Genomic DNA, 25,849 nt, shown 5'->3' on the forward strand with positions numbered 1-25,849 from the left:
ACATAATTTGTAACTGTTAGGGAAAACCCTGATTCTGTTTTAGAAGTTTCTCTGGGCCTGTCTTCTATTAATACAGTTGTTATCTCTATCAGACAAATTTGAGGGTAGTCTTCAAAGCATAAGAAAAGTGATGTGCTATAGGACATGTCTGACTTCTCATCCTTGGTGGCAAGAACATACTGTGTTAGTATTTCTAAGTGCCATTAACTCAACAGATCTGCTTGAGGAATACTTCTGTCTGGATCTGATTTATGAACTTGAAAAGGTACTTGGTTAAGAACTATGCTATCGGGGTTTTTCTTTCTGGAAGGAAGACGAGAAAACTATTTACGATTCTCATTCTATACTCAAATTCACACCTAGCTGGTCCTCTCTCTCCTCAATCTGCTAAAATCACAGGCTTGAAATGAAAGGTGTTTGGTATAAATAAAGCTTGTAGAACAAATTAAAATAGGAGGAAAGAGATCAGTCTTGTTTAAGTAGTGACTGCGTGTCTGGAGAGGTTTAACAAGACTACAAGCAGAGATCATCAGGTCTTGGCAATAGTAGTCAGAAGATCAGTCTTAACTGTGAGACACTATCTAGACACAGATAACCCCCAGAACATGTCCAGATTTGGCAATTTTACCAAAGTACTCAGATAACATAATACATATTTAAACCACTCAAACATTTCCTTCTTTCTTCTATTTGTGATATTAAACAGCTCCCACCCACTTGACATTGTAGACTGAGTGATTCAGATCTATTGGCTCTTGGTTGTGGAAAAATCTGCCTTGAGGTCAGTTGTGGTTCATACCACAAGCAGCCATCCATTCTTCACTCTGCCTAACTTCAGTCTGCTTTTGTAAATGGACACAATATCCTTGCTTTCAGCTGCATTTGGTTAAGGATCTGCATAGAGTCATATGCAAAGTATAAGGACCTCTGAATGCTCTGTGCATGCAGGAGCCTGTCTGTAAAAGCTGGCCCCTGTTGGGCCTAAGCAGAAAGTGAAGGAGGTGGCTGTGACTCAAAAGCCAGAAATACTGGAAAATACTGAGAGAGAGCCTGCAGGAGTCCATTGCTGCCGCACTGATGGTAATCCTTGTGAACACCTTCCAACCTGATGGAAAGCAGCAAATTGTGACAGCCCAGAAAATGCTTAAGGCATGTCAGAATTTTCAGTTCTGCTATGTCCCTGAACATCTTTCCCGAAAATGGAGGAGGTTTTTTTTCCTGCCCCCACCCCCATCCCGCCCCGGGATTGTTTCCTGTACACAACAATCAGATTTTAGTGATTGCAACTTTTTCTTTTCTGATTTACAAGCCCACATGAGGCCTTTTGGATTCATTATGCGTGAGCCAGTCTGGGGACGAATAATGTTCATCTTACTTTCTTTTTGCCCTTGCACTGAACAGTTTCGTTTTTTAACAGAAATGCCTTTTTCCTTTTGAGAACTATCAGAAATATGTTCCTTTAAGAACCTCCTACATGGTATGTATTTGCCATTTGTAAACACAGTATGTCAAAGAATTATTTGATTCAGTGGTGAGGCAGCCAGATATTTGCATGTCATGAGGTCTAAGGGAAACAAACTGACCCTCAGCCTTCCCCCATCCAGGCAAATTCTGATGGGACCCTCAAATAGCTCTGGCAAAGTGTTCTGTTTCTTTTGGACTTGATGGATGCTTGTTTCTGTGAAGACGTGTAATTATTTCTTCCTGTATTTTGCTGCGCCAGTTACTGAGAGAAGCAGCTTAAAACCAAATGTGAGTATTGAGGCTTTTTTCCATTATTCCTTTATCTGATAAGTTTTAAACTTGTTAGTATAGAAGGTACTTAATATTTTGAGCAAAAATGCAGGAAGTTTTTCTGAAAAACTGCTGAATAAATTAGATGCAGACTTCCACACATATATTATGTTTTTAATTTTGTTTACCTAAAGAGATAGAGTTTTAAAAAAATTTAATTTTTTTTATTACTTCTTTTCATTGTATTAATTGGCTCACTCATTAATTGGCAGAAAGATTGTCTGGGGTCTCCTTTGTAAAGAGATGAGGATGAGTTTTGTTTACTACAAAGAACCATCCAACAAAATATGAGTATGCTTTTTCCCATTACATTTTTATGTCCTAGCAAGATTTCATTTGCTTTTGCAAAAAAAAATTCTAGATAGTGTCTTTTCTGTTAAGTCACTTGTTTCTAGAATGAGTACTTTTAGCACCTAATGTGGATTTTCTTGATTTTGGAAGTAAAACAGTTTCGAAGCTGGCTTTTATAAGAAGTCAAAATATTGCTATAAACAACAAGTATCATCTCCAAATTCTCCCTCCATGAGGCATTTTGTGTTATCTTTCTTTATTTTTAGGATCATATTTTTTTAGAATTTACATTTAGAAATTAAGTTTCAGGTGCCTTTTTTTTTGTTTGTTTGTTTGTGTTAATATTTTTGTTCTCTTTGTGCAACAAGTTTTTATTTGTACAGTAACAGAACAAACTGCAGTGGATTTGATATATTAACATTATTACAGATTGCTGATGGCCATCCCTTGTAATTTTAAATCAGGATCGGGAAAATCACTTTGACTCAAGGGTGTTTAAGTGGTAGAATATTGAGATGATACTAACTAACTCGCAGGATTAGAGAAAAATTAATTCAGAAGCTGCTTGAAAGAGATTCTAATGTATGGTTTCTCCAAATTATTTGCAGGCAATCATAATTTATAAAGCATGGATTTTTTGGTTGACATGGTAAGACGTGTGTTCTGTCGTCTCCGTACCCATAATCCCAACTTTTTTCATTTCTTTTCCCTACCAGAGTTTTATTTCTTGAAAGAACAGTTAAAAACTTTTAGTATTGCCTAGCCATGGACAGACAGAAAGAAATATTTTAACCAGCATGCTTCCAAACATCAAGCCCAAAATCAGAGGGTGAAATTCCAAACCTGTTGGAAGGAGCAGCTCTCCTGCCAACCCAAGCTCTAGGTGTTGTCACGGCTTTCAGATCGCCTGGAGAGTAAATCCAAGTGGAGTTTTACATTTCCCTGCCAATTTAGGGTAAATTATGCTCATAAATTAATCATTTCTAGTTCAACTGTCCTGTTAAAATCTCTAGAGCCCAAAGTTTAGAAGCTGGCATGCTGAAATGCTGCTAATGCTCCACTTGGGCTGCTGCATCTGAATTCATTCTTTTGGGAACAGGGCATGCAGCTCTTATGAGAAAGGAGGCTGTGAGCTCCTTGTTTCATACATTTGTGTTTTCCTGTAAAATGCCGGAGGGATCAAGTAAGGACATTTGTGTGGAAATATGCAAACATGACTCCAAGAAAACAAGTTAATAAAACCCCATGACAGAAATTCTGTAGCAGAGATAAAGGGAAGGACAAGACTCACAAAGAGAAGCTACACTGCCTTAGTTCCTTCATAATGATGGCTAATTTTAATTTCTGCTAGAAGTCACCCTGGAGAGGAGTTTGTATCTGTCCTTTAGCTAAAAAAGTGCTTTACTCATTAGCTTCACCAGGTTTCAGCTAGTTTTTGTAAATATCCCCATTCTTTGTTGCCATGTAGTACGTGTCAGTTCTTGTCCCTTCTTGTTCACCTTTCTTAAACTTAGGAAGTTTTTTTGATTCTACTTAATTCATGCTAGTATGCTACTTTTCTTCCCAGCTATGGTTGCCTTTGAATTTGTTCAAGGTCCATGTAATAGGACTGGTTAATTCTTGCACGTCTGAGCGTAGTGTGGGTAATGGATCTGCACAGGCTGTCCCAGCTGGTTGCTGGCCTCACACTTGAGAGGCTTTCTCAGTCAGAAAAATATTCATCTTCCTGTAATGTGTCTTTGTGCATAGGTAGCAGAATTAATAGCAAGAATGGCCAAATGCCAGAGGATGGTGTAGTTGTTGTCATAACATTTTGCATAAGAATGTTCATCAAAACCTCAGAGTCACAAAGGACAACTGCAAAGTGCGCAACTGGAATATTTTATTGCTTTGGCTAAATTTGGAAGTGTTTTCTACCTCTAGCACTGGAGTTGACCAGTTGGCAACCTTTGTGCACTGCTTTTAACTATCCCAGGCCAGTGCCATGGAAACAGCAGACCCATGTCATGGCAAAGGCGCAGTGAGTGGCTTCTTTTGTTCCCACTCCCAAAGGTTTGCTCTCTGACCTTGAGGAAGTCAATTATTTTGCTTTGACAAGTATTAATCTTTTCTGTAGACAAGTAACTCACAAATGTGTTTTAGGATTACTTTATTACTGTTGTTAGAAAAGCATTCTGAAACCTTTGAAAGGACGGCTGTAAAATATCTCAGCGGTTTACGTTTAATTCTACTTATCAGAAACCCATAGCAATATTAGGCTTAAACTTGCTTATCAAGCTGTCTTTCTCAAGTGAGCTCTTCAATTTTCAAATTCAGCCACATCATGATTCATTTATGTACTAAAACATGCAAAACTGTGGCATAATTAGAGTTCAAAAATCTAACTTGCACAGGAAAAAATGTTTAGAGTAAAAACTATTTCATGCTGATCTTCCAATTGACAATCTTTGTTTAGTTTAGTGATTGAAAGTTGAAGAGCATTGAGAAATATTTCAAATTAAAAACTCAATTTGGGTATGTTGGATTTTTTAAAAATACAGTAGTAGAATTCTTAATTTGTTTGATCACTTTTTTAGACTTTTTACTAAAAATTTTTAATAAATTTTACATAAATTAGCAGAAAGGCTTTGGATTGTATTTGTTCCTCGGTGCAGTTTCTGCCACTGTGTTCCACTCTTCCCCTCCTCAAACAAACATTTTTCATCACAGCTAATCAGAGTTGTGGCCTCTGAACACCATCCTCTACCAAAACTAGTCAAATCCATTTGAGTTTTGCAAAGATGGTTGCGGCTACATTCTTCACATCATCACTAGAATAAGTCCACATCAACCAGACTCTACTGGTATCAGTGGGCTCACTGTTCCACAATATCCTTGAGTTAAATTACGTGTTCTTAAATTGTTCCTCAATGTTAGAAAGGAATTTCTTCATTCTTATCAAATTTCCTCCAGGATTTTAAGATTTAGTGCTGGGTTTTATTTGTCTGGAGCAAATGTTGACTGTCTTGGGTGTTCAGATAAACATTAGCTTAATTTTCCTTCAATCAGATAAGGTCAGTCCTACACTGGAACCGATTTTTAGATAGTGTGTATTTATAATCATAGGAAGAAATTCACTCTGAAGCCATGGTGCCAAAAACAAAACAACAACAACAAACAAGACTTTTTCACATATCAGGACATTACAAAAATCCCAGTAGGGCTGTTACTGAAGGGTCAGTAACCTCACATCATAATAAAGAAAGACAGAATACCATGGTCTACTAATTTTAAATCATAGCCACTTCTAGACTATTTTAAGTAGAAAATGTTTAATGTGTGGTGTAGAGACTTTAAGGCTCAAGGGAAATGTTAGGGTACCCAGTCGCATAATTGTTCTGCAGATTTTATCTCCCAAGAAGGCAGAACAGGTAATGTGAGAGTCACAAAGGTTTCAAGTAGGGGGCAAATGTCACTGGTGGGAACTCAGGGCTGAATCTCTGTAAGGACTGATCATTGTTGCTGCCACAGGATGTGAGGATTCAAGCTAAAACTGAGTCAATGCTATGCTATCCCCTGTCTTGTTTGACAGCACATTATCTACTCAACTGCTCAAGACTCCAGAGGTCTTTAAGTACCATTTTTTGCCTGCTTAATGGATGATGCACATATTTAAAGAGCAAAAATAGGAAAATCACCAAAATTTTTGTCCTATATTTGTCCTAGTGACACTGTTATTTTTCCTCCCTGGTAGAGGACAAAGAAAAAGCCAAAGACCTCCACTCACCACTCTTTTTTCCACCAGCCCCACTCCTAAAAGGGTTCTCCTAAAAACGTTCACTGCCTTCAAAATTCCTTTTGTGAGACCACTTCTAAAACTATTTTTACATTGTGAGTCCGTATATCCTTTGACTGTGCTAGAATGAAATGTGCTGGATAACTATCAACAGTGAATATAGGACATGATGTAAAGGAATGTGTATATCTGAATATTTAATCTTTTTTTCTCCCCAGCCCAAAAGCCAGCAACCTGTCCCTGATGCACCTATGTAGATAATCTAATAAGGCCTTCCTGTCCACACTGTGTTTAAGGCACCCAGGGCAGGAAAAAAAAGCAAAAAGCCACACTGCTATAATTCCACCTCACTGGTGGTATGCACACACAGGTGAATTGCACTAGTTTGTAACTGCAACCGTGGTGCAGATACTGAGACTGCATAACAGAATGGTGTATAGCACTGCCCAATAGATAATAGCACACCAACTGCAGAATTAAACCCTAATCCATACAACATTAAATCGCCTAATTTGACATCCATGAGTTGAGATAAATTATTCAGCTACATTAATTTGCACACAGATGCCAGGGTTCCTAGTGATCTGTTTTAAGAGAAGACACAGCATGTGGTCATGTAACACTTAGAGGGAAGCAGAAGGAAGGGAAATAAGTCTGTTGAAGAGTAGCCACAGCATATTTTCATGTTGTTTGTTTGTTGTGAGCTCTCTTAGAAACCTTTCTTGCCATCTGTCTTAGTTATATCGTATAACCAGTATATTACTGTAAAAAATGGTAGAATACAAAGAGTGACACTTCTTTCAGATTTTCTTTACCAGATTATATGCTTTGTGGTCTGTCTACCTAGGAGATGCAATATATGCATATGTATTTTAATATGCTTCTGCTGTTATTAATATATCTCTGTATTCCAAAAACAGTGCAACTGCAGAGCATCATTAACGCTAAATATCATAACCATACCTACTGTGCTAATTGTCATCAAAAATCCAGAGTCCTTAGGTAGAGATCAGACTTTTTCTAGCTCTCTTCAATGTTTCTGCTTACCCCTTCTCTCCTTGCCTAGAGAAACTGTGGATGTTCCACTCCTGACAGTGTTTAAGGCCAGGCTGGATGCGGCTCTGAGCAGCCTGGTCTACTGGGAGGAGTCCCTGCCCATGGCAGGGGGGTAGGAAACAGGTGATCTTTAAGGTCCCTTCCAACCCAAACCATTGATCCTGCCTCTTGGAATTGCCCATCTTGAAGCCTGTTTTCCCTTTTGAAGGATTGGAGAGTGGCACAGCAGTGGTCCCCCCAAACACCTTACATATAATGGGAAGGCATTTGCAGTGGCCAGCTTTTCTTAGACTCTTCAGCAGTGGCTTTACAATGATTTCTGTTGGTGTGATAAGCAGCCTAGGGCTTGTCTGCAGACCCACATCATCCCTGTTTTCAGAGATGAGCTTGATAAGAAGTTGACAACCAAGCCTGAGAGAGCACTGCAAGCAGCAAAACTGGTCTATGGAATATTTGGCCTACAAATCAAAACACCTGGAAATAATGCTAATTGAAGTATGGATCTTACATACCAGTACTACTGACAGTAGCCTTTGCTTTTCCTAAGCTGTAATGCCATTTAACTCATCACAATCTCTTAAAAAGCCTGAAACTAGAAAATTTTATATTTGGTTCATTTTGATAAGGTGTCATCCTTTTATTAAAAGAGTGCTGTGTCTCGGTTTATATTTTTCCTCAGGAAATTAGGCCAGGCTGGCATAGCACAGCTGGAGATAAGAGGAAAAACCACTGCAGCAGATGCCTGATTATCATTTGGGGGATTTATGTTTGGGTTTGGGAGAAGCAAGTATTTCTTTTTTTAAATAGGGTAATGAAGATCCTTTCCAATTTTAGCTTGTTGCTAACAATGCTGCTGCTGCTGATTTTTATATTTTTGTTCATTTTATTTCTTAAAGCAGCTCTAAGTCGATCACAGGCTTTTAAATAACCCTTCTAGAAAAAGCTGTGCTGTGTAGACAGTTGTAGTTTTTGGGGTTTTTTAAATTATTTTAATTCATGTGATGCACCCCTTCTCACACAATAAAGCCATCTTCATCTACCTTACTATTCCTGAAATAAAATGTAAGGGTAGGGAATCTGGTCTCTACAGCTAGGACATCTGCAAAGATGAGAAATTACATTTTTTTTCATTAAGACCTTAAAGATTACTATCAGAATCAGCATTTCCTATTGAAGTTCTGTTACTTCTTGTTAGTGGCAAGACTATTTTCACCAGTGACCTCCAGGCACTTCACTCACCCTTGTACGACAGGTATCATTTCTTGTAACTACTGTTTTTCCTGGGAAAGATTTCAGTCCCAAAGGCAGGCTTGTGTCACTTCCAGGTAGGTGTGTCTCTGCCAGGTGGTGTCAGTGTATGGATGAGATGCTGCTGTTTCCTTGGGCACTTCTGCCCAGCTGTGCAGGCATTTTGCGCAGATGCTGTTCTAGCAGAGATGGTTCCAAAGTGCTCCTCTGATGCTGCTCCCTACAAGTATCCAAAAGGGGGTCTGGAGGAAGCTGGAAATTTATTATAGACATTAGCAAGAAATTCTTCACTGTGAGGGTGGTGAGGCACTGAAACAGGTTGCACAGAGAAATTATGGATGCCCCTCCTCTGGAACCTTTCACAGCCAGATTGGATGGGGCATTGAGCAGCCCGGTCGAGTGGGAGGTGCCCCTGCCCATGGCATTGGAGTTGGAACCGGATGGTCCTTAAGGTGCCCTCCAACCCTTAAAATTCTATGAGTCTAGGGATGAACTCACTGGTGGAAGCCTCAGATCAGGACTCCAGTGTATGTCTTCATTTCTAACTTCCACTTTCTGTTTATTTAAACACTTTTTGATGTATCATTCATGATTCCCTAATCATGGATTGTAGGCTAGTGTCAAGACAAGAAAGGGTACTTGAAAAAACCAGGCATCTACAAGAGACCTGTTTTGTTGTTATGAGAATGCCATCACTTCTGTTCTAACGCCCATAAGGGAATACTGAGGGTTTTTGGAGACTTTTACCCTCCCTCTTGTCATTCAGCAGTGATAAATTTTCTGTGGCCCATCACAGAATCATCTTGCAACTCCCCCTGCTGAAGCTCATGAGCGTCCTGTCCCCCCACTTCTCCAGTTAGGGGGAGGTCCCTCTGGATAACAGCACATCCATGTGGTGTGTCAGCCTCTCCTCCCACTGTGGTGTCATCTGCCAGTTTGCTGTGGGGGTCATTCTGTCGCATCTAACTCACCAGTTAATTTGAGTATTCTTTATCAGACGAGCCCTTTGTAACAGATGCAATCCTCAAACCTGTTTTCTGGTTCAATATGAGAAGTACAACTAAGAATACTGGCAGGATTTTACATTGAAAATTAAAACAGTGCACAGCTGAATTATTTTGTCACTTCATTTTATTCCATACATTTGACAGTAGTCAGAAAGGAATGAGCTCCACAATGACACAGGAGAAAACTCTGGCTCTACTAGACTATGTGAAAACCTGTAAAAAATGTGGGTAAAAATTATTTCAGAAAAAAAAAAAAGGGAAGAATTTAGATGACTACACCATTTGAGTTTGTATGGTGTAAACAAAGCAGACAGCAATACCAATTAAGGAAAAAATTACAAAATTCCTGAGATGCTTGATCCCCTAGTTTAAGCCATAGCTCTTGTCCTTTTTGCTTGTAGTCATGGTGTGTGTAAACACAGTACAATTTAGTGTGAATTACCAGACCAACCTCTAAAATATCTGCTGCGCCTTGACACCCCACCAAAACAGTGTCACTTGTGGACCATGGAGCAGGATAGTTGGATTTTTACAGCTGCGTCCCACCCTGGCTGCTTAAAGGAGAATTTCAACAGTGAGAGCTCTGCACTCACTCGGATGCTTCCAGGACCTGACACTGTATTACTGTCCTGTGCCACAGAGAAAAGATAGCTGAGAGTTAATATCTGTGTCTTCTTTCCTGTGGGTTCTTGGTTTGACTTGATCTGTAATATATTCCCTTAATTCCTATTGCTTCTCTAGCCATTTTTAGAAAAGCAAATATTACAGAGCCCTTAATGTATGTAAATGCATGAGACAAAAATAGAAATAGGGAAAATGAAGTCAGCAAATTCATGCAAATAAGGCAAATAGTGTTAGAAGATTAAAACATGCAAGTGCAGGTAAGTACCTGAAAATGAACAAGTGCCTAGGGCAGCTTGCAAAGGTGTCCTCATCATAAGATATCAAATTGTTTTTCTTATCCTTCAGTGCTGTTCAAAGAATTTTTCCCCATCTTTTTTTCTTTATGCCTCTTTAAGAAAGAGCCTTATTCTTACAACTGTATGTTCTTAAACAAAAAGATGATGAAGTTCAATGGCAGATATATTTAGATTGAGAAATAGTCCATTAGAATTTCCACAAAGTGAAAGACAGAACATTTTTACCTATATGTATGTATCTACATCCGTAAGTGTATACAATTCCTTTCTGAGTAGCATGAATGTTTCTGGCCTTTTTATTTTTGTATGATATGAGGGAGATTAACAAATATTTATAGAAAACATCAAGATTAATTATTGAAAGGTATATTAAACTTCTGGCTCTGCTTTATAGCTCCAGTGAGAAAAAAAAAGCATTCTTTTCCTGATGGTTCCATATTTATCAGGATTCACAACTTCACAACCATGTTCTTTCAGCTTTCTTCACTGGAAGTCTTCTAGTGCTCTGCATTTTATGGGAAATAATTTGACTCTCCAGAAAGTCCCTGTCCTAATTTGTTGTAGCTAAATTCCATCTTAATCTGCTTTAACAGCAGGCTGACTAGCCAGCTCTCTTTTTTGTATTTTCATCTCTTTTATCATTCAGTCCATGAAACTGCTGCATTCTCAGATCTGGCCCCAGGGACTCCAGTTACAATATCCTCATGTCCTTGGCAACATCTCTCTGCACCTCCTTGGAATATTCTTACTATTAAAAATGATACCTCATATCCCTGCCTACCAGGTATATAAAAATCAGCAGTATTTAGCTTCCAATTTTAGATGTTCCAATTTAAATAATGAAATCATCTTTTCCCAAGGAATGGCAACATCACCGTCTTTCCCTGTGCCTAGGACTCGAGTTAGCAGCTGGAATGCTGGAGTCAGCGTTTCATTCCATGAGAGTGAATAACATCAGATCTCCAGAGATTTCTTAGCTGACCTTCAAAACACAAAGTCTAGCTTCCAGCAAACTTAAAGTAAACATATTTCTCTAGAGATTAGGATCAAAGTATAAGAAAAACATTCTACTTCACTGCGTGGCCCTCGTACCATTACTTATTTATTGGAGCAGGGATAAGTGGTGCTGGGAGAGACGAGATTCATCTTTTTTGTTGCATTTTCTAATGACAAAAGTAGTTCTCAAGGGTTACCCATATTTTTGCCAAAAGGTTTGCAAAAAATCTTCATTCTTTTGCATACCATTGCTGCTTCATTCCCAAACATGGTCTTTTACAATGATTCATGGTCAAACTCTGAAGACTGTCTGATTAAAAGTTTTGGGCAACTTGAGCATTTTACTAGAGAAGCAGCCCAAAGACACCCTCCGGTTTTGACTCTGTTCTTGGGGTTATTTTATTAACTTCTCAAGCAATAACTCTCATCTGTAGAACAGGATTAATAGCACTTTGCTCCCATATCCATATAGGATATCCATAGGAGGATAATTACATTGCAAATTCAGTAGTTCTAAAGTATTACAGTAGTGGGTCTTGTTTGTGCACGCAGCCTGGGCTTCCTGAACAGACTGACTTCCTGTGGGGAAAAAAGCAATAATCAAGAGAACTGCTTTTTAAAGAAAATTACTTGGAATGCAGAGTTTTTGTTAACTTAAAAACCTGATTGACATTCATTAGAATGAAAAAAAAGAGATATTTCTACAGATATGGGAAGCTATTTGTTGGAGAGCTTTGTGCAACAAAAATGCTCTATAAGTAACAAAACTTTTCATTAATATCCTGTTTGGGTTTTGCTCTTGCCACTTTTAGGCTGAGATGAAACTCTGTCAGGAAGCAGGAGTACTGATCCAGCAGGGAGGGTATCAGGAAGGTGGTTCACTCAGGGTTACCCTCCAAGGCAGTTCATAAATTTAATTCCCACTAGAAAAATACATGAAAATCCTCTGAAACCCAGTTTCAAGCCTGTCCTGTGACCTTGACTATGGAGCACAGTTAACCACAAACACTCCTTGATTGTGTCCTTAGACACCAGTTTATACTTCTTCCCTGACAAAGAGCAAAATGCGCAAAACTTAGCCTTGACTTTGGTCATGACTGTGATTGTGCATTAAATACACTGAGCTCTGCCCGTTTTTATATGTCATGTTCTGTAAATGTACAAGCTGATGGATGTAATTTTCTCATATAAATGGGTTTATTTGTTACACATTTAAATCTCTGACCTTAAGGAAATGGAAGTCCTGATTCAAGCCCTGTTATATTTTTCCAAGGATATCACACCAAACACATCAGAAATATTTTTAAGAAAGAATGTTTCCCACTGATCTGGGTTCCAGATTATTTTATTTCTTTACTACACCCTCACTGGGCTGACAGGGTGTGGTAATATTAAGGGCAGTAAGAAGTACAATATACCAATTCAACTCTAAAGATTTTCAATTTACAGGAACAATGAGTTTTCCAATCAAGTAATTACTTTTGGTCTGAAATTAGCATGACAACCTTGCCCCCTGCCCCCTTTCCACTGTTTTACTACTACACCTCTCAGGACACATTAATAAATGCCTGACTTTATGCACTGGTGCCAGTGGAAACCTGCAGTAATTGTTTTTTTCTCACAGTTCAAACAACCATTTTGGTTTAGAGCTTACCAAAGCAAAAACCCAGAAAAAGATTTTATTACTTTTTAAAATTGAACCATGAGTATAAGACAGTCAGTGAGTGCATAAAAATAAAGTATGAGGGTGTAACTCTAGGTGGACTAGATGTAGGCTTTGTCATGGCTAAGAACTCTCTCAAATCTTGTCTTCTGTATGTTCTTCCTTATTCTCAGGCTATGCATCTAGTTAAGAGAAACTAATTTGCCTTGTTATTCAAAGTGCAAAAATTTCAGCTGCCCAAAGTCACTGACATGTAAATATTTTAGGAGACCTTCCCCAGTCATTTTCAACTCTTCTAAAATTCATGATTGCTGGTGCTGGCTGCACTACACCCATTGAGTTTAATGAAGAATGCAACCCAACGAGCCCAGCAGATGTTTTTTGTGAACTTTTTGGTTTCTTCTTCCTTCATTTCCAAGAATCAAGACCCAATTTTAGCAAAGTGATGATGATCCAACCAGCAATAAGGAGACTGAAATAGGTCTTCATCTCCACAATCCTTAAAACATTCACTATCGCAGATCTATAAGCAGCTGAGGTTTGGATGTTTGTCCAAGCCTCTTTAGCCTGAAAAACTGAAGGATGGGAAATTCATATAACTGATTCTCAATAGATTTGTGGTATTTCCTGCATTTGTCTGGCACAGAAATATAAACTATTTCACATTATTTTGGTACTGCCAATGTGGAATTCAATATAGAAATAAAGAAATATGTAAGAAAAAACAATCTTTTCCAATAATAACACGAAAAAGTTTCTTTGAGTTCTGATTTTGTTTGACTTATTATTTAGTTTATTTTTCTTTATATTTCACTCTTGCTCTCCAGGGGTATTTGTGTGACCTTACAATACCACAAATATTAGCAGCACAGTTGGGATAATGCAAAAAACAGCAATGTATCTTGGAATCCCTTGTCTTCCTTCCATTGGTAGATGTCGGGGTATTTTGAAAAGAAAGGAACGAGCACAAGGACAGGAGTATCAAAAGAAACTCAGGAGCACACTACAAAGTGCCTGCCTCTTCTCTTTGGCCTTTTAACTCCTCAGCTGGTTTCATTTCTGAATTATTGCTTCTATCTCCATTACCCAATTTCTGGATGAGCCATATCTCAGAATCCAGTATATAATGCTCACAATGCCAGTAGTTTTACGTAGAGAATGTGAAGTTGGCTTCATTTTCAGGTGTCTGACCTGGAACAGTGTTAGAATAAGCTGAAGCAGCCCTCTTGCTCCCCATCATGTAGGTGATACAATTCACAGCATATATTGTTAAAGGCTACCATTTTATTGTTGAACAAGCCAGCATTAAGAAATCCAGGGCACTGCAAATGACCAGGAAATGCCTGTCTAACTTTCACAGGTAATGCAGCATTACTTAGTATTTGAGCAAGCATCATGCACTGAATTACAAGATTTTTCCCTCTTTTGCAGACCACGTGGAGAGCCCCAGCAGGATGACCAGCAGTCACACAGAGTGCCATTTCTGCCTGCAGTCTCTCCGTGGCAGGAAATATGCGCTAAGAGAAGAAAATGCTTACTGTGTTCCCTGTTACGACAGCCTGTACGCCAACCCCTGTGAAGAGTGCAAGCAGCCCATTGAGTGCAACTCCAAGGTAAAGATTTAGCTTGCACTGTTTATTCCTTGTTAAATTATACACAAATCCAATTGCTTTAATGGTAGATGTGATACCCACCCCTTTGCATATCCCTGTATCACTGAAGAGATCTAAGCATGGCTGTTGTACATCCACACACAGCAGAGTGAAACAGTACTATTTTCCCTGAATAGGAAAGCTCTAGGATCAAAGATGAGGAAATCTGCACATGCATATACCCCAAGCATGCAGCAAGGCTGTGGTGTATGTGTGGACCTCAGCTGGGCTCCATCCTTCACCTCCTGGCTGCAGAGGCTGCACAGTGCTGGAGGGGTGATAGGGTGGGTGGTGTAATTCAGCGTATCAGGCTGATTGACGCCTTGGAATTTCTGAGACGTGTTCATTGAAAAAATATTTTGAGCATTGAATAAATTACTTTTATTGTAGGTGTTGACAAGCAGATGCCAAGCTGAGAAGACAACATGTTTATAGTTTGCATATTCTCTCTCTCTCTCTCTCTTTTGGAAATTAAGGGGTTTTTTTATTTCTTCTTTATTTCTGCTCATCTCACAGAGGGTGTATTAGTGGCAGTGCTTCTGACCTCGTCTTTCCTTTTACCTCTCCATTTTTTACAATATTAATTAATAATTCAAGTTCCTCTGTGGTCTTTGACAGACTTTCTAGTGCCCCATATTTCAATTTAGAGGATGTATACTGGACATTGAATTTTAAGGTCAAATGAAACCTATCAAAAAGGATTTGTTTTGCCAAGTCCAGTGTGTACTGGTCACCTTCTCCCATGCTCTCTTTGCCTATGTTTCTTAGAAATAAAAGGACAGAAAAATATTAAAATAAACCTCTTGGAAGGCTTTCCCAGCCCAAGCACTTCAAGGTACATAGTCTGCATACAGGAATCATCCAAGGAAAATGCTGATTTGGATGAAGACACTCTTCAAAGTCTCATCAGCATTTCACCCACAGCAATGTGCTATGAACACATAGCACCCACCAGATTAACCAGGAGAACACATACTTTGAGTTCACTTAATTTCACCTTTAAAATCAAAAATTAAGCAAGTGACAGGATTACTGTTGTTGAAGATCATAAACAAAAAGCCACGTGTTTGGACTGAGTGGAAGGAAAAAATGCAAGAAAAAAGCAGACATGGTAAGAAAGGAGGGCATCTGGCTAGAGACATCTAGAAAAGTGGCACACAGAGATCTACAGCTGATTGTTTCACCTCTGCCAAGGGGCTAGAGCTTGGTTTTCTTCCTCTCCTCCTCACCCAGTCTTTACTTCGGGCTGCTCTGGGTTGACAGCCCAGTTCCTGCAAGGTTCAGAGTGCTAACTAAAGCAAATGAAAGTGGTAGGTGCTCAGCACCTCCTGAAACGAAGCATGATAGTTCTTTTGTTTTTAGCTCTTTAAAAGGCAGGGACATGATCAAGGAGAACAATAAGGTTGGACATGTGCCCTTTTATGTTTCTTACTTACAAAAGAGCACTGGAAAGGTTTATTTTTTAAGCTGGGAAGGATTTTTTGAGGTGCATTTTTCCCTTGATTTTCTAACTGTGGGAAAATTAAATCTGCTGTTTGGTCTTTCTTTGAATTCTTAGTCAGGATTTCCTGCATATATTGTTACTCTTTCATATACATATAAATTGTTAGCTCTTTCATCTCTTAAGCCCACTGACTCTTAAACTTTTTTCTGTCAGGTTTTCAGGAGGATTTATATCAGATGTAATCAAAAGCATTGATTTTTTTTTTTAATATTACTAACAATCATTTTGTTCTCAATGAGATTTTAATTGCTTGTTTTCTGACAACTATTAGAATTATGTCATGTCAGCTGGAAGAAGAAGTAGTAACATTGAAAATACATAAGGTTAATTTCAGATTGTATAGAATCCCTCCAGATTGAGAGATTATATAGATTGTACGGAATCTGTTTTCTCTCCAGTGGTCTGATGATCACTAAAAATGATCTAAAAATGTTGATCACTTGTTTCCCCTTGAAAGACAACTGTAATATATAACGTGATTCTTCCAATAAAAAATACCTCTCTGTTACATAGGGAAGGACATTCTGCCAAAGCAGCTCCTAATGGCCTCTGAAAGAGATCTACACAACACTGTGACATTGAGTACTTACACCTTTCCTGAGCACACTTCTGGTTGGATCCACCACTGCAATGTTCTTCGTTTTTTGTTTTAGTTCTGGAAGGAACTGAAGGATAAAAGCACTGTAAATAAATGTTTTCATTAACATGAACTTACTTTCTCCAAGGATCTGGCCTACAAAGGCCGCCACTGGCATGAGGGGTGCTTCAGATGTGCCAAGTGCAGTCGGTCACTTGTGGAGAAACCATTTGCTGCCAAGGACGAGGTCTTGCTGTGTACCGAGTGCTACTCTGATGAGTATTCATCCAAGTGTTTTCACTGCCAGAAGACCATTATGCCTGGTAAGACAACAGGGGCCCTTTGCTGAGAAATGGAACCACATTTTTAATGATAACTACCTCTTGGAATAACCAAGCTACAGGGTCCTTGACTTTCAGAACAGCTTGGAGATGACTGTTCTTCCTTTGTGTGTAGCATTCTCCCAGGAGTGAGGAGAAGGCAGGCGGACACTTCAGATCTATCACTGACAGGTCTTATGAATCCTTATAAAAACATGAAGAGTTCAATACAGGGTAAAATGTGTTCATGTGATGTCCTTGATTCCACTGCAGTTCTTAGGAAACATATCCCGCTGTGAGCATAGGCAGACAAACTGAGCTATTGTGAGCAGAATTGCCACATTAGACAAGTCATCTGCAAGTCTTCCACATTGACCAGACCCTGCACTTGTGTTCTTTATACTAGTGCTTTCACTCAGAAATAATTTTTGTTTAAATTGTCAAAACATGACAATTTGCTTTCAAATCATCAGCAGCATTTTTACTAAAATGAATACAAGTCCATTTTACAATATTGTCCATGTTTACAATAGGCTTACTTCCTGCAATTAGCAATCTTGAAAATTCTGCACTTTCCACTAAGATGCTTCTCAGCTTTTGATTGTGTCTGTTCAGGACACACTCTACACTTTTCTTTGCCACCACACCAGTAAAGCCCATACAGCAGAGTGTTTACCCAAAAGCTGCCTCTTCACAGGCATCTGAAAGAAGCCACAGCACCATTTGTTGCAAAAGGAAGCTGCTTGCTTAGGAATGTGTGTCCCTAACTTTTGGAACAGAGAACATCAGTAAATTTGGCAGTGACATTAGAATTTTATTTTTCAGTATATCTTAATGCCAAACAGTAAGATCCAGGCTGTGCAAAATTATAGTCTTACTATTGGCACTAGATTACTCAGGTTGTATTCAGCCTGTAGCACCAGTTTGTGTTTTTACAGTTTGTTTCCTTTTCATTACAAAAAATCTGAATTAAAATCTGAATTAGTGGAAACAAATATTGTAACAACATAGTTATGTTCATTTTAAGGATTATAAATGGCTTAAATTGTATGTAATTTACAAAAATATTGTTAAATAGGCACACCTCACTAGATGTGATCAAAAAAGTGCCAGAATACACTCAGATTTGCATTATTATCTTCTGGTGTATTTCCATGCTGCTTGTTTTGTCACAGCGTCTAAATCCTTGCAGCAAGTGCCCAAAGGTGTCGGTGGCATGGGAATGCCAGCCAGTCTCTGTATCATTAACTTCCTTCTCATCAGCTTGCTAGCTCTGTGTTGAAAAGACCTAGTTGTGAAACTGGCTTTCTGATCACTAGGATGAAGCTGCAAACCTTTTGTGTCTGAATACAACCAGTAGTTTCTCCACTGGCCCCACAGTTCAGGAAACAGGTACAGTGCGATTAATCAGATATAGCAGAAATCCTCTTCTTCATGTGGAAAGGATGGTAAAGCACCTTGCACCTCTCTGTGCAGTCTTATGCTACCTACAGATAGGAAGTTGAAGATGGAGATCCACTGGAAAAATTGCTCCCAGATATATGTGCATATCTTAGACTTATGTTTCTATATCAAGATAAGACACCTGTACACAGAGATAAAAGCTCTGAGACTCCTCTGACAAACACTTAACTGAACAACTTTCTGTCCTTTTCCTGTATCAAAAGCATCTAGTTAAACATGATAAAAAGAATTGTTGGTCTAGGATAGAAATGGTGAGCTGTAGGAGAAGGCAGTGTAATGTGCTGCATCACAGAAAAAATATTTACTTTTTAAAATTTTTTTAATTGCCAATTTAAGCTGATTAAGATAAATAATGCATTTATAAGTAAAGGAGCCTTAGTTTAAGAAAGATAGAAGACAGGCCAATAATAAATGTACTAAACATCCAACAAATTAGTTTCTAATTTATAAAATTGCTGTGTACCTAAACATTATCACTGAGTTGGCTGGTTTGAGAGAAACTGAGCAATTCAAGCATAATCACAAAGAAGAAACCCCAAAAAAATTCATATAAGAACAAACTAAAAATCACAGCTTAGGCAATTCAGCACATCTTTTGCCAGATTAATATATGGCACTGAATGTGTTCTTGAAATTTCAAGTGTATTCTTACAGGCTCTGGATAACTGCTTTCTTGGGTAATCCAATGCTGATGTAGACGGTTCAAAACAAGACCATTCCCAACATCTAAAACTTGTATTACAAGGCTATATCTGAGAGGATTGTTGACTTTGGTTTTTTTCAGGTTCACGTAAAATGGAATTTAAGGGAAGTTGCTGGCATGAATCCTGTTTCGTTTGCCAGTATTGTCGGCAACCATTGGGAACAAAACCATTAATCACCAAAGACAACGAGAATTACTGTGTGCCCTGTTTTGAGAAGCAATTTGCTCACCATTGCTATGCTTGCAAAAAGGTAATTAAACACACAATACAAAAAAATGTCCTAGTGAGGCAATATTGCTCTTGGGAGAAAGGGCTGGATCGTGTAGATTTAAGAGTAAAATCAGAGTCTTCCCATTGACACTGGATGCTGAAAGGCAACTGTGACAGTGTCTGTTGTCCACTCTTGTTAATCTAAGACTGATTATATCTGAAATAATCTTATTTGCCAAAACAAATACTTTGTGCTTGGTGTGACTAAATCTTTAGTCATTGATTGTGATTTTTAGCAAAGTTTAAATGGAAAGTTGTATAAAATCTTTCTTTCCTGGAAATCTCTGATTTTGCCTTTGTAAACATACCTCTCTTTCCATCATTTTTCAGATGTATTCATATGCATAATTAGCCACCTGAACTGATCAAATAATCCACAATATTGGCATTTTTTTCTTTAAATGTATCAGGCAATTAGCAGATCAAGTAACATGCAATTGTGATAACACTAGTCAGGATTCCCACTGATGCAATGTGTAATGATACCCTTGTGGGTACCAGAAATCTTGATTTGATTTCTTTTTTCCCCCAAGTACAGATAAATCAGTTCTTCCTTCTCTTGACTTCTCATGTTTTAAGATTGTCTCTTGTTCAGGAAAATACTCAAAGCATCATATTATTCTAGTGTGATACTTTTCTCTAGGGAAATGTTTTAAGCTGTTTTTAAGGGCAGAATTTTACTTATTCTTTAGTACCTGCATCACTCTGGAAGCTTTTTTTTTTTTTACACTTCATCAAATAACTTATAATTTCCGGTAGTTATGTAATGATTACCTCTAAACCTCTACCTCTAACAAAAGCTTATAATTTCGGAAAATATGCTGTCTGCTTTTTTCTTCAGTAGTTAAACTTTAGAAAGTGCTTTTATATATTCCCAAGTCTCTACATCTAGCCTTTAACTTGCATTAAATGAACACATGGCAATTATAGTAATTATGCTCAATGTTTATTACAGGCATTGATATTAGCACCACCTACATGAAATAATCAGGATTTGCTTCTTAAAAATTCTAGGAATTAAAATGGTCCCCCTACATAATAGCTAAAACCATTTCATTCCTGAAACTCGCATCAATTCCCATACCTGAGAATTGAGCCCAAATAGATTAAATTGCCAAACCGAATCTTGAATTTTTGTCCACAATTTTTAGATTTTAATGGAAAAGCAAACATAACCACAAAATAGCCCAAAACTGGCATGTTTAAGGGATTGGAAATTATTTAAATCACTTTATTTCTTGACATGACCCTATATTATTCTTGATTTTCCTGAAACTGTATTCCCCAAGGAAATTTAATGATACTACTATTTTTACTTAAGTTTCTTCAACCTTTTCTCCTCCTGTTCCAGCAGTATTCATTCATTCATTCATTCATTCATTCATTCATTCATTCACTTATTCATTAATTCCCTGTCATGCATGTGACTTGATAGTAGAAACACTGTCTTACAGCTCATGTTTATAGAAATTTCTCTGTACAGGCTCTCACAAATTTCGTGAAACCAGCTCTTTACCACACATATGGGAGACACTAAGCAAATGGAAATTTCCCTCTTCCGAAATAACCAGTGCAGAGCTGTGAGTGTATTGCTGGCAAACAGGAGTTGATGACACTGATAAACATGATTTTTTTCTTCTTCTGACTGTGTAGACCTCCATTCTGTTTTACTTCTGTTTCTTTTCTGTCTTTCTCCCTGTTTAAAATACAGTTGCACTTGAGAGACAGCAAAATCCTGGTTGGAGATTAACTATTATCTCAGCATCAGTACTCTCACCCACTGCCTATCACTGAGAATTTATCTTCTGAGAGCATGCCTGATTCTAAACATTTATCTACAGTATAATAGAAAAAAAATCATTTAAAGATAACATATTTATTACAAATTATGAGGTTATACTGTGGTAGAAAATTGAAGAAAAAAAACCCCAAGTAGCATATGGAATTCAACTGCAGATTAGTTAAATGGATAATCCAGATGAAAAAAAGTTCATGTGACCACCCTCTCTTCTCTTGTGTATGTTGGAAGAGAGAAAACAAGTGGAAATACTTATGAAGGATTGGACAATACTTCATGATTCACACCTCTGTTTCTTTGCTCTGCCTTTGTTTGTCAATACATTAGGTTATAACTTCTGGAGGAGTGGCCTACCACGACCAGCCTTGGCATAAAGAATGCTTTGTGTGTGCTGTGTGTAAAACTCAGCTGTCTAGACAAAGATTCATTTCCAAAGATGAGTACCCATACTGTGTAGACTGTTTCAGCAAATTTCATGCCAAGAAGTGTGCTGCTTGCAAGAAACCTATTGCAGGTGAGCCTTGTCTTCTAGAGGGGACCAGACAGAAATGAATCATCAGTCTCCCCTCAAAGACTTTCACTTTAGGGAAAAAAAAAACCATTAAAATTACTTCCATCATAATGAAAGACTGAAGGAGTTAACTATCATAGAGACTCTCTCCGTGTCACATGTCCTGTATCTTGCTAGGACATACTGATCACACATGTTCTCTAACAGATGACGAGTGGTTTTATGTGCCCAAAGGCATTGCTTGATGTAGTGTTTTCTGTATAAAATTCCTCCTTAAGAATATTTCAAAAGGTGCTTTTTTTTGCTCTTCCCAGGACAGTACACAAAAGCCCCTCTGTGATTTCTTCAGTTTTGTTTTTAAATGCAAATGTGGTCAAACTGAACACAGATTAACTGCCTGCTGGTAAGGCACACCTGTCAAATTAGAAAGCTTGCCAAATGCAGCAGAGCTCTATTTTATGAGTCCTTGTATACTTATATATGATTTATAATTAGACATGTGTGTCACTGGTCTATGATAGCTGGAGTTTTCTAAGAGCATTTGCTGGTGTTCTGCACTTTAATCCTATTATGTGTGGAGTCAGCTGTTGAAAAGTACTTCCTGATTCTTACAGGTGCATGCTGCATATGTCATTGGACAAAGAAATCAATGAATACCCAATCACATGCACATGATTTAAAAAATACCCAAACTACAAAACAACAACAACAACAACAAAATCAAAACTGTTCAAATTCCCTCAATCTTCAAGATCTTATTTCAGATAATTCTTCTAGGAATATCATTATCTGGTAATTTCCAAAAGAATCCATCTTGAAGAAACTTAATTATTAAATTTCATTCAGAGTTGTATAGAAACTATACAAATATTGTAAATAACTTCCATGAGAGCTTGTTGGGAAGATCAGCAAACCTGAATGGACATTCTGATAAACCCATTGTGTTCAGATCTCATAATGGAATATGCAAGCAAGTGACTTGTGGTTTTGCTTTAAATATTACCCACTGTTTAAATTTTAAAGATACTATTCAATTCAGCCAATGAAGATTATTTCACGTTATGGATTTTTGTTCATTTTTCCGTTCGCTATATGAATGACAACCTGATCACACATCGGAAAGTCATCTGTTGCATTACTGAACCATGTCCAGAAATACTGGATTCAAATCTTCTTTTTTCTCTTTTTTTCATACTCTCTTTCAGCTCTTGCAGGTGCCAAATACATCTCATTTGAGGAGCGTCAGTGGCACGGGGAATGCTTTATCTGCGCGAAATGCTCTGTCTCCCTGGTGGGCCAGGAATTCCTCACTCGGCAGGATGACATCCTCTGCCACAAATGTGGCTCTGCTTCATAGTTCTGTGGAAAGCTGTACAGCTGCAGTATTCTCACTCTGTAGCAAGGTAGTTCATTGGTCTGTTGTAAGAAAACCAGATAAAAGGTACTACAATTATTTGGTCATTCAAATAACTTTCCAACAGCAGTTTAACGTCAATGCTTATAAACAAAAATTAAACTGCCCCATACTGGTTAATAGAACAGAGCAGAAAAGACTTGTATATATTTTAAGGTTAACTCCAGTATGTTTTCCTTGTAACACACTGCACTCTGCTGTTAGAAGCTTAAAAATTTATCTTTTATCACCTCTGAACCAAGAAGGATTGTGAAACGTCTGTTTGGCATATGAATAATGATGAGGCATTAGCACTGATTCACATATGCAGATCTTGGCATGGAAAGTTGGGAGCAAGCATTTTTCTCTTGGATCATAACATTGAAGAGAGCACCTTGTAAATATTATATTCTTCCATACTTTGGGCAAAAAGATGCTGACAAAGCAGGCAGAAATTGTGAGTAGGAGATGCTTCCACATTGAGGAGCACAGAGTCAGAAAGGACCATTCCAAGGGCCAATTCAATGGCAAAAAGATCACTTTCCTTCCCTTGCTGGGATTGCTACCCAAAGAAGTCACCCAAAATACTACAGCACAGGTCCTTTCCCAAAATTGGGTAACTGTACTTAATTTTTTAGGCATAGCTGCTCTAGAACATAAATAAACCCATATTTTCAGCTACTGCAAGAGGTAAGGAATGCCCAAGATTGAATAGTGCTGATGTACATTTTCCCATAACTAATATGCCTTAAGACTCTGTTTCCACTATTTTTGCTATATCTTCAAATATAGGCCCAAATCATACTTTTTTTATTAGTTGACTCGAGCCAACTCATAGTGGTCCATTTAACCTTGTCCTTTCCTTCATTCAAAACTGCTTTGCCAGCAATTGAAGCCCTATTAAGGACCTTACCTGCTTGGTCTTTGATTCACAGTTCATTCATCTGCTTGTAAATTCCTGCTTGTGGACAGCAGGCTATCAGCTCTCCAGAACCAATTCCTGGTTCATTTCACCATTAGCCACATGTGTTTTTTAACAGTATGTCAAGAATTAGTAATTGTCATTGCAAGCCAGGCAGCTCTTGCTTGGAATACAGGGTCTCAGTTTCTAAGGAGCCAGCCTTTATATCTGCTTGCTGAGCTCCAGCACTCAAATGTCTGCTATGACAGGTCATCTAGAGCTGAGTTACAAACATCTGTCTGCCTCCTTCTTCCCCAGTGTGTGTTGCAGTGGCCTGGTTCCTGTGCTGGGCCATTGTGGATGGAGCAGTGATGTTAGGAATGGCAGGTTCTGCACTGTCCAGCAGAGTTTGAATCTCATCTCAGATGTCTTTAAGTCATTCTTTTTCAGACTCTGACTTTGAGTGCATAGAGTTATCTGGCTGACTTGAGTTGCCTTTATTCATATTGAAGACAGCCATTATTTTAGGTAGAAAAGTGGAAAAAAGGAAGAATATGTGTGCATGGCTAAGCCAGAGCCAAAGTGCAGTGGCATAAAATCAATCTGGGTAATGACTGACCAATGAGTACATAGCAGTGTGTTGTCAGTCAATAAGATATTGATCTTTTGCTCTATGTGGTGTTAATTTTTGGTTTTCATTTTCTTCTTTCATCACAGCTTTTATTGCAGTCTAGAGTTTGATTAGTTTATGTTTTTCATTTTATCCCAGCTGCTTCCTTTTCTATTTACACATCTCCCATGACTGACACAGGTTCTTGGTAAGGCTTAGATTCCCATAAATAGAAATGTACTTCATTGCCTTATATGTATAAATATATATATATATATACACACAAAACATAGTGGTTCACAGTTATGTATGATGTTCTAAAAATTTGCACTGAGATATCAGAAATTAGTAAATGCTAATGGTCTTAAAATTTTAAATTAAAATGATGAATCACAATATTCGGGCTTGTCTGTGGGGTGTACCTTTTGTTTGTCTGTGTGAAATTACATTCAGCACTTCTCAAGAATATGGTTTGCACCCTTTATTCGGTCTCCTCTGAAGAATCATACATCTTAATTACAAATTGATGCAGGAATTACCAGGCAGCCTCCTAAGACATGAGAGAGTCACAGGTCAGACACACTGATCATGATAATCCCAGTCTTCCAGCCTTAACATTTATGAAAATTGAATTCTTCTCTGACTCATCAACTAATCATATTTTTAGAAATACCAACTGAATTATGTATCTCTTCTGCAGTAAATACAGTACAGTCAAACCTGACACTGAGCATTTTCACTTCAGAAAAATAGTAAGAAATAAACATGATTGCTATAAATAGTCTGAATAAAAGTTATATCAGATACAAATTGCTGTTTCCTAGTCTCTGTCACCAGCTACCTGGTGCCTGAGTATAAGTACATATATGTATATATGAGTACAAATATGAGTATTTGTGAGTATAAATGCCTGAATATAAGTACAGTGACAGTCTGGTGGTGGGCTGACCCTGGCTGGACACCAGATGCCCACAAAAGCCCCTCTATCACTCCCTTCTGCAATTAGACGGGGGAGAAGAAACACTCCTCAAGGCTCATGGATGTAGATAAGGAGAGAGAGAGACATCTCTCAGCAATTACTGTGACAGCAAAATAGTCTTGACTTGGGGAAAAAAAATTTATTACCAATCAAATCAAAGTGAATAATGAGAAATAAAGCAACATTTCAAAAACACCTTTTCCCCACCCCTCCTTTCTTTTCAGGCTTAACATGGCTCCTGAATCCTCTACCTGCTTCCCCCCAGAGATGCAGGGGGACAGGAAATGGGGTCTGAGGTCAGTTCATCACACATTGTCTCTGTTGTCCCTTCCTCCTCAGCAGGAGAACTCCTCATACTCTTTCCCTGCTGCAGCGTGGGGTCCCTCCCACAAGAGACACTTCTCCATTAACTGCTC

General features: G+C 38.2%; 1 protein-coding gene across 3 annotated transcripts; it reads left to right on the forward strand.

Moving 5' to 3' along the window:
* The first annotated feature begins 1,360 nt into the window (after positions 1–1,360).
* On the forward strand, positions 1,361–25,165 carry FHL5 (four and a half LIM domains 5). Of its 3 annotated transcripts, none has more exons than XM_041478185.1 (7): positions 1,361–1,477; positions 1,605–1,752; positions 14,182–14,363; positions 16,632–16,806; positions 19,052–19,221; positions 21,367–21,553; positions 22,756–25,165. In XM_041478185.1, the coding sequence occupies exons 3-7, from the start codon at positions 14,205–14,207 to the stop codon at positions 22,905–22,907; spliced, it is 843 nt and encodes a 280-aa protein (XP_041334119.1). In that variant the 5' UTR covers positions 1,361–1,477; positions 1,605–1,752; positions 14,182–14,204; the 3' UTR covers positions 22,908–25,165. The 3 variants fall into 3 exon arrangements, with proteins under 3 accessions (XP_041334119.1, XP_041334120.1, XP_041334118.1); XM_041478184.1 differs by lacking the exon at positions 1,361–1,477 and adding an exon at positions 2,694–2,734 and having other exon boundaries at positions 1,581–1,752; XM_041478186.1 differs by lacking the exon at positions 1,605–1,752 and having other exon boundaries at positions 1,457–1,477.
* The last annotated feature ends 684 nt before the right edge of the window (positions 25,166–25,849 follow it).

Source organism: Pyrgilauda ruficollis, unplaced genomic scaffold (assembly GCF_017590135.1).
Source record: "Pyrgilauda ruficollis isolate IOZ18807 unplaced genomic scaffold, ASM1759013v1 scaffold43, whole genome shotgun sequence".
Lineage (NCBI taxonomy): Eukaryota > Metazoa > Chordata > Aves > Passeriformes > Passeridae > Pyrgilauda > Pyrgilauda ruficollis.

Bases quoted from the DNA above. Each gene is read 5' to 3' on its own strand.
- FHL5 (XM_041478185.1), top strand. From the start codon at position 14,205: ATGACCAGCAGTCACACAGAGTGCCATTTCTGCCTGCAGTCTCTCCGT. The intron at 14,364-16,631 runs GTAAAGATTTAG...ACTTTCTCCAAG, and splicing joins CCATTGAGTGCAACTCCAAG to GATCTGGCCTACAAAGGCCG. The intron at 19,222-21,366 runs GTAATTAAACAC...TCAATACATTAG, and splicing joins ATTGCTATGCTTGCAAAAAG to GTTATAACTTCTGGAGGAGT.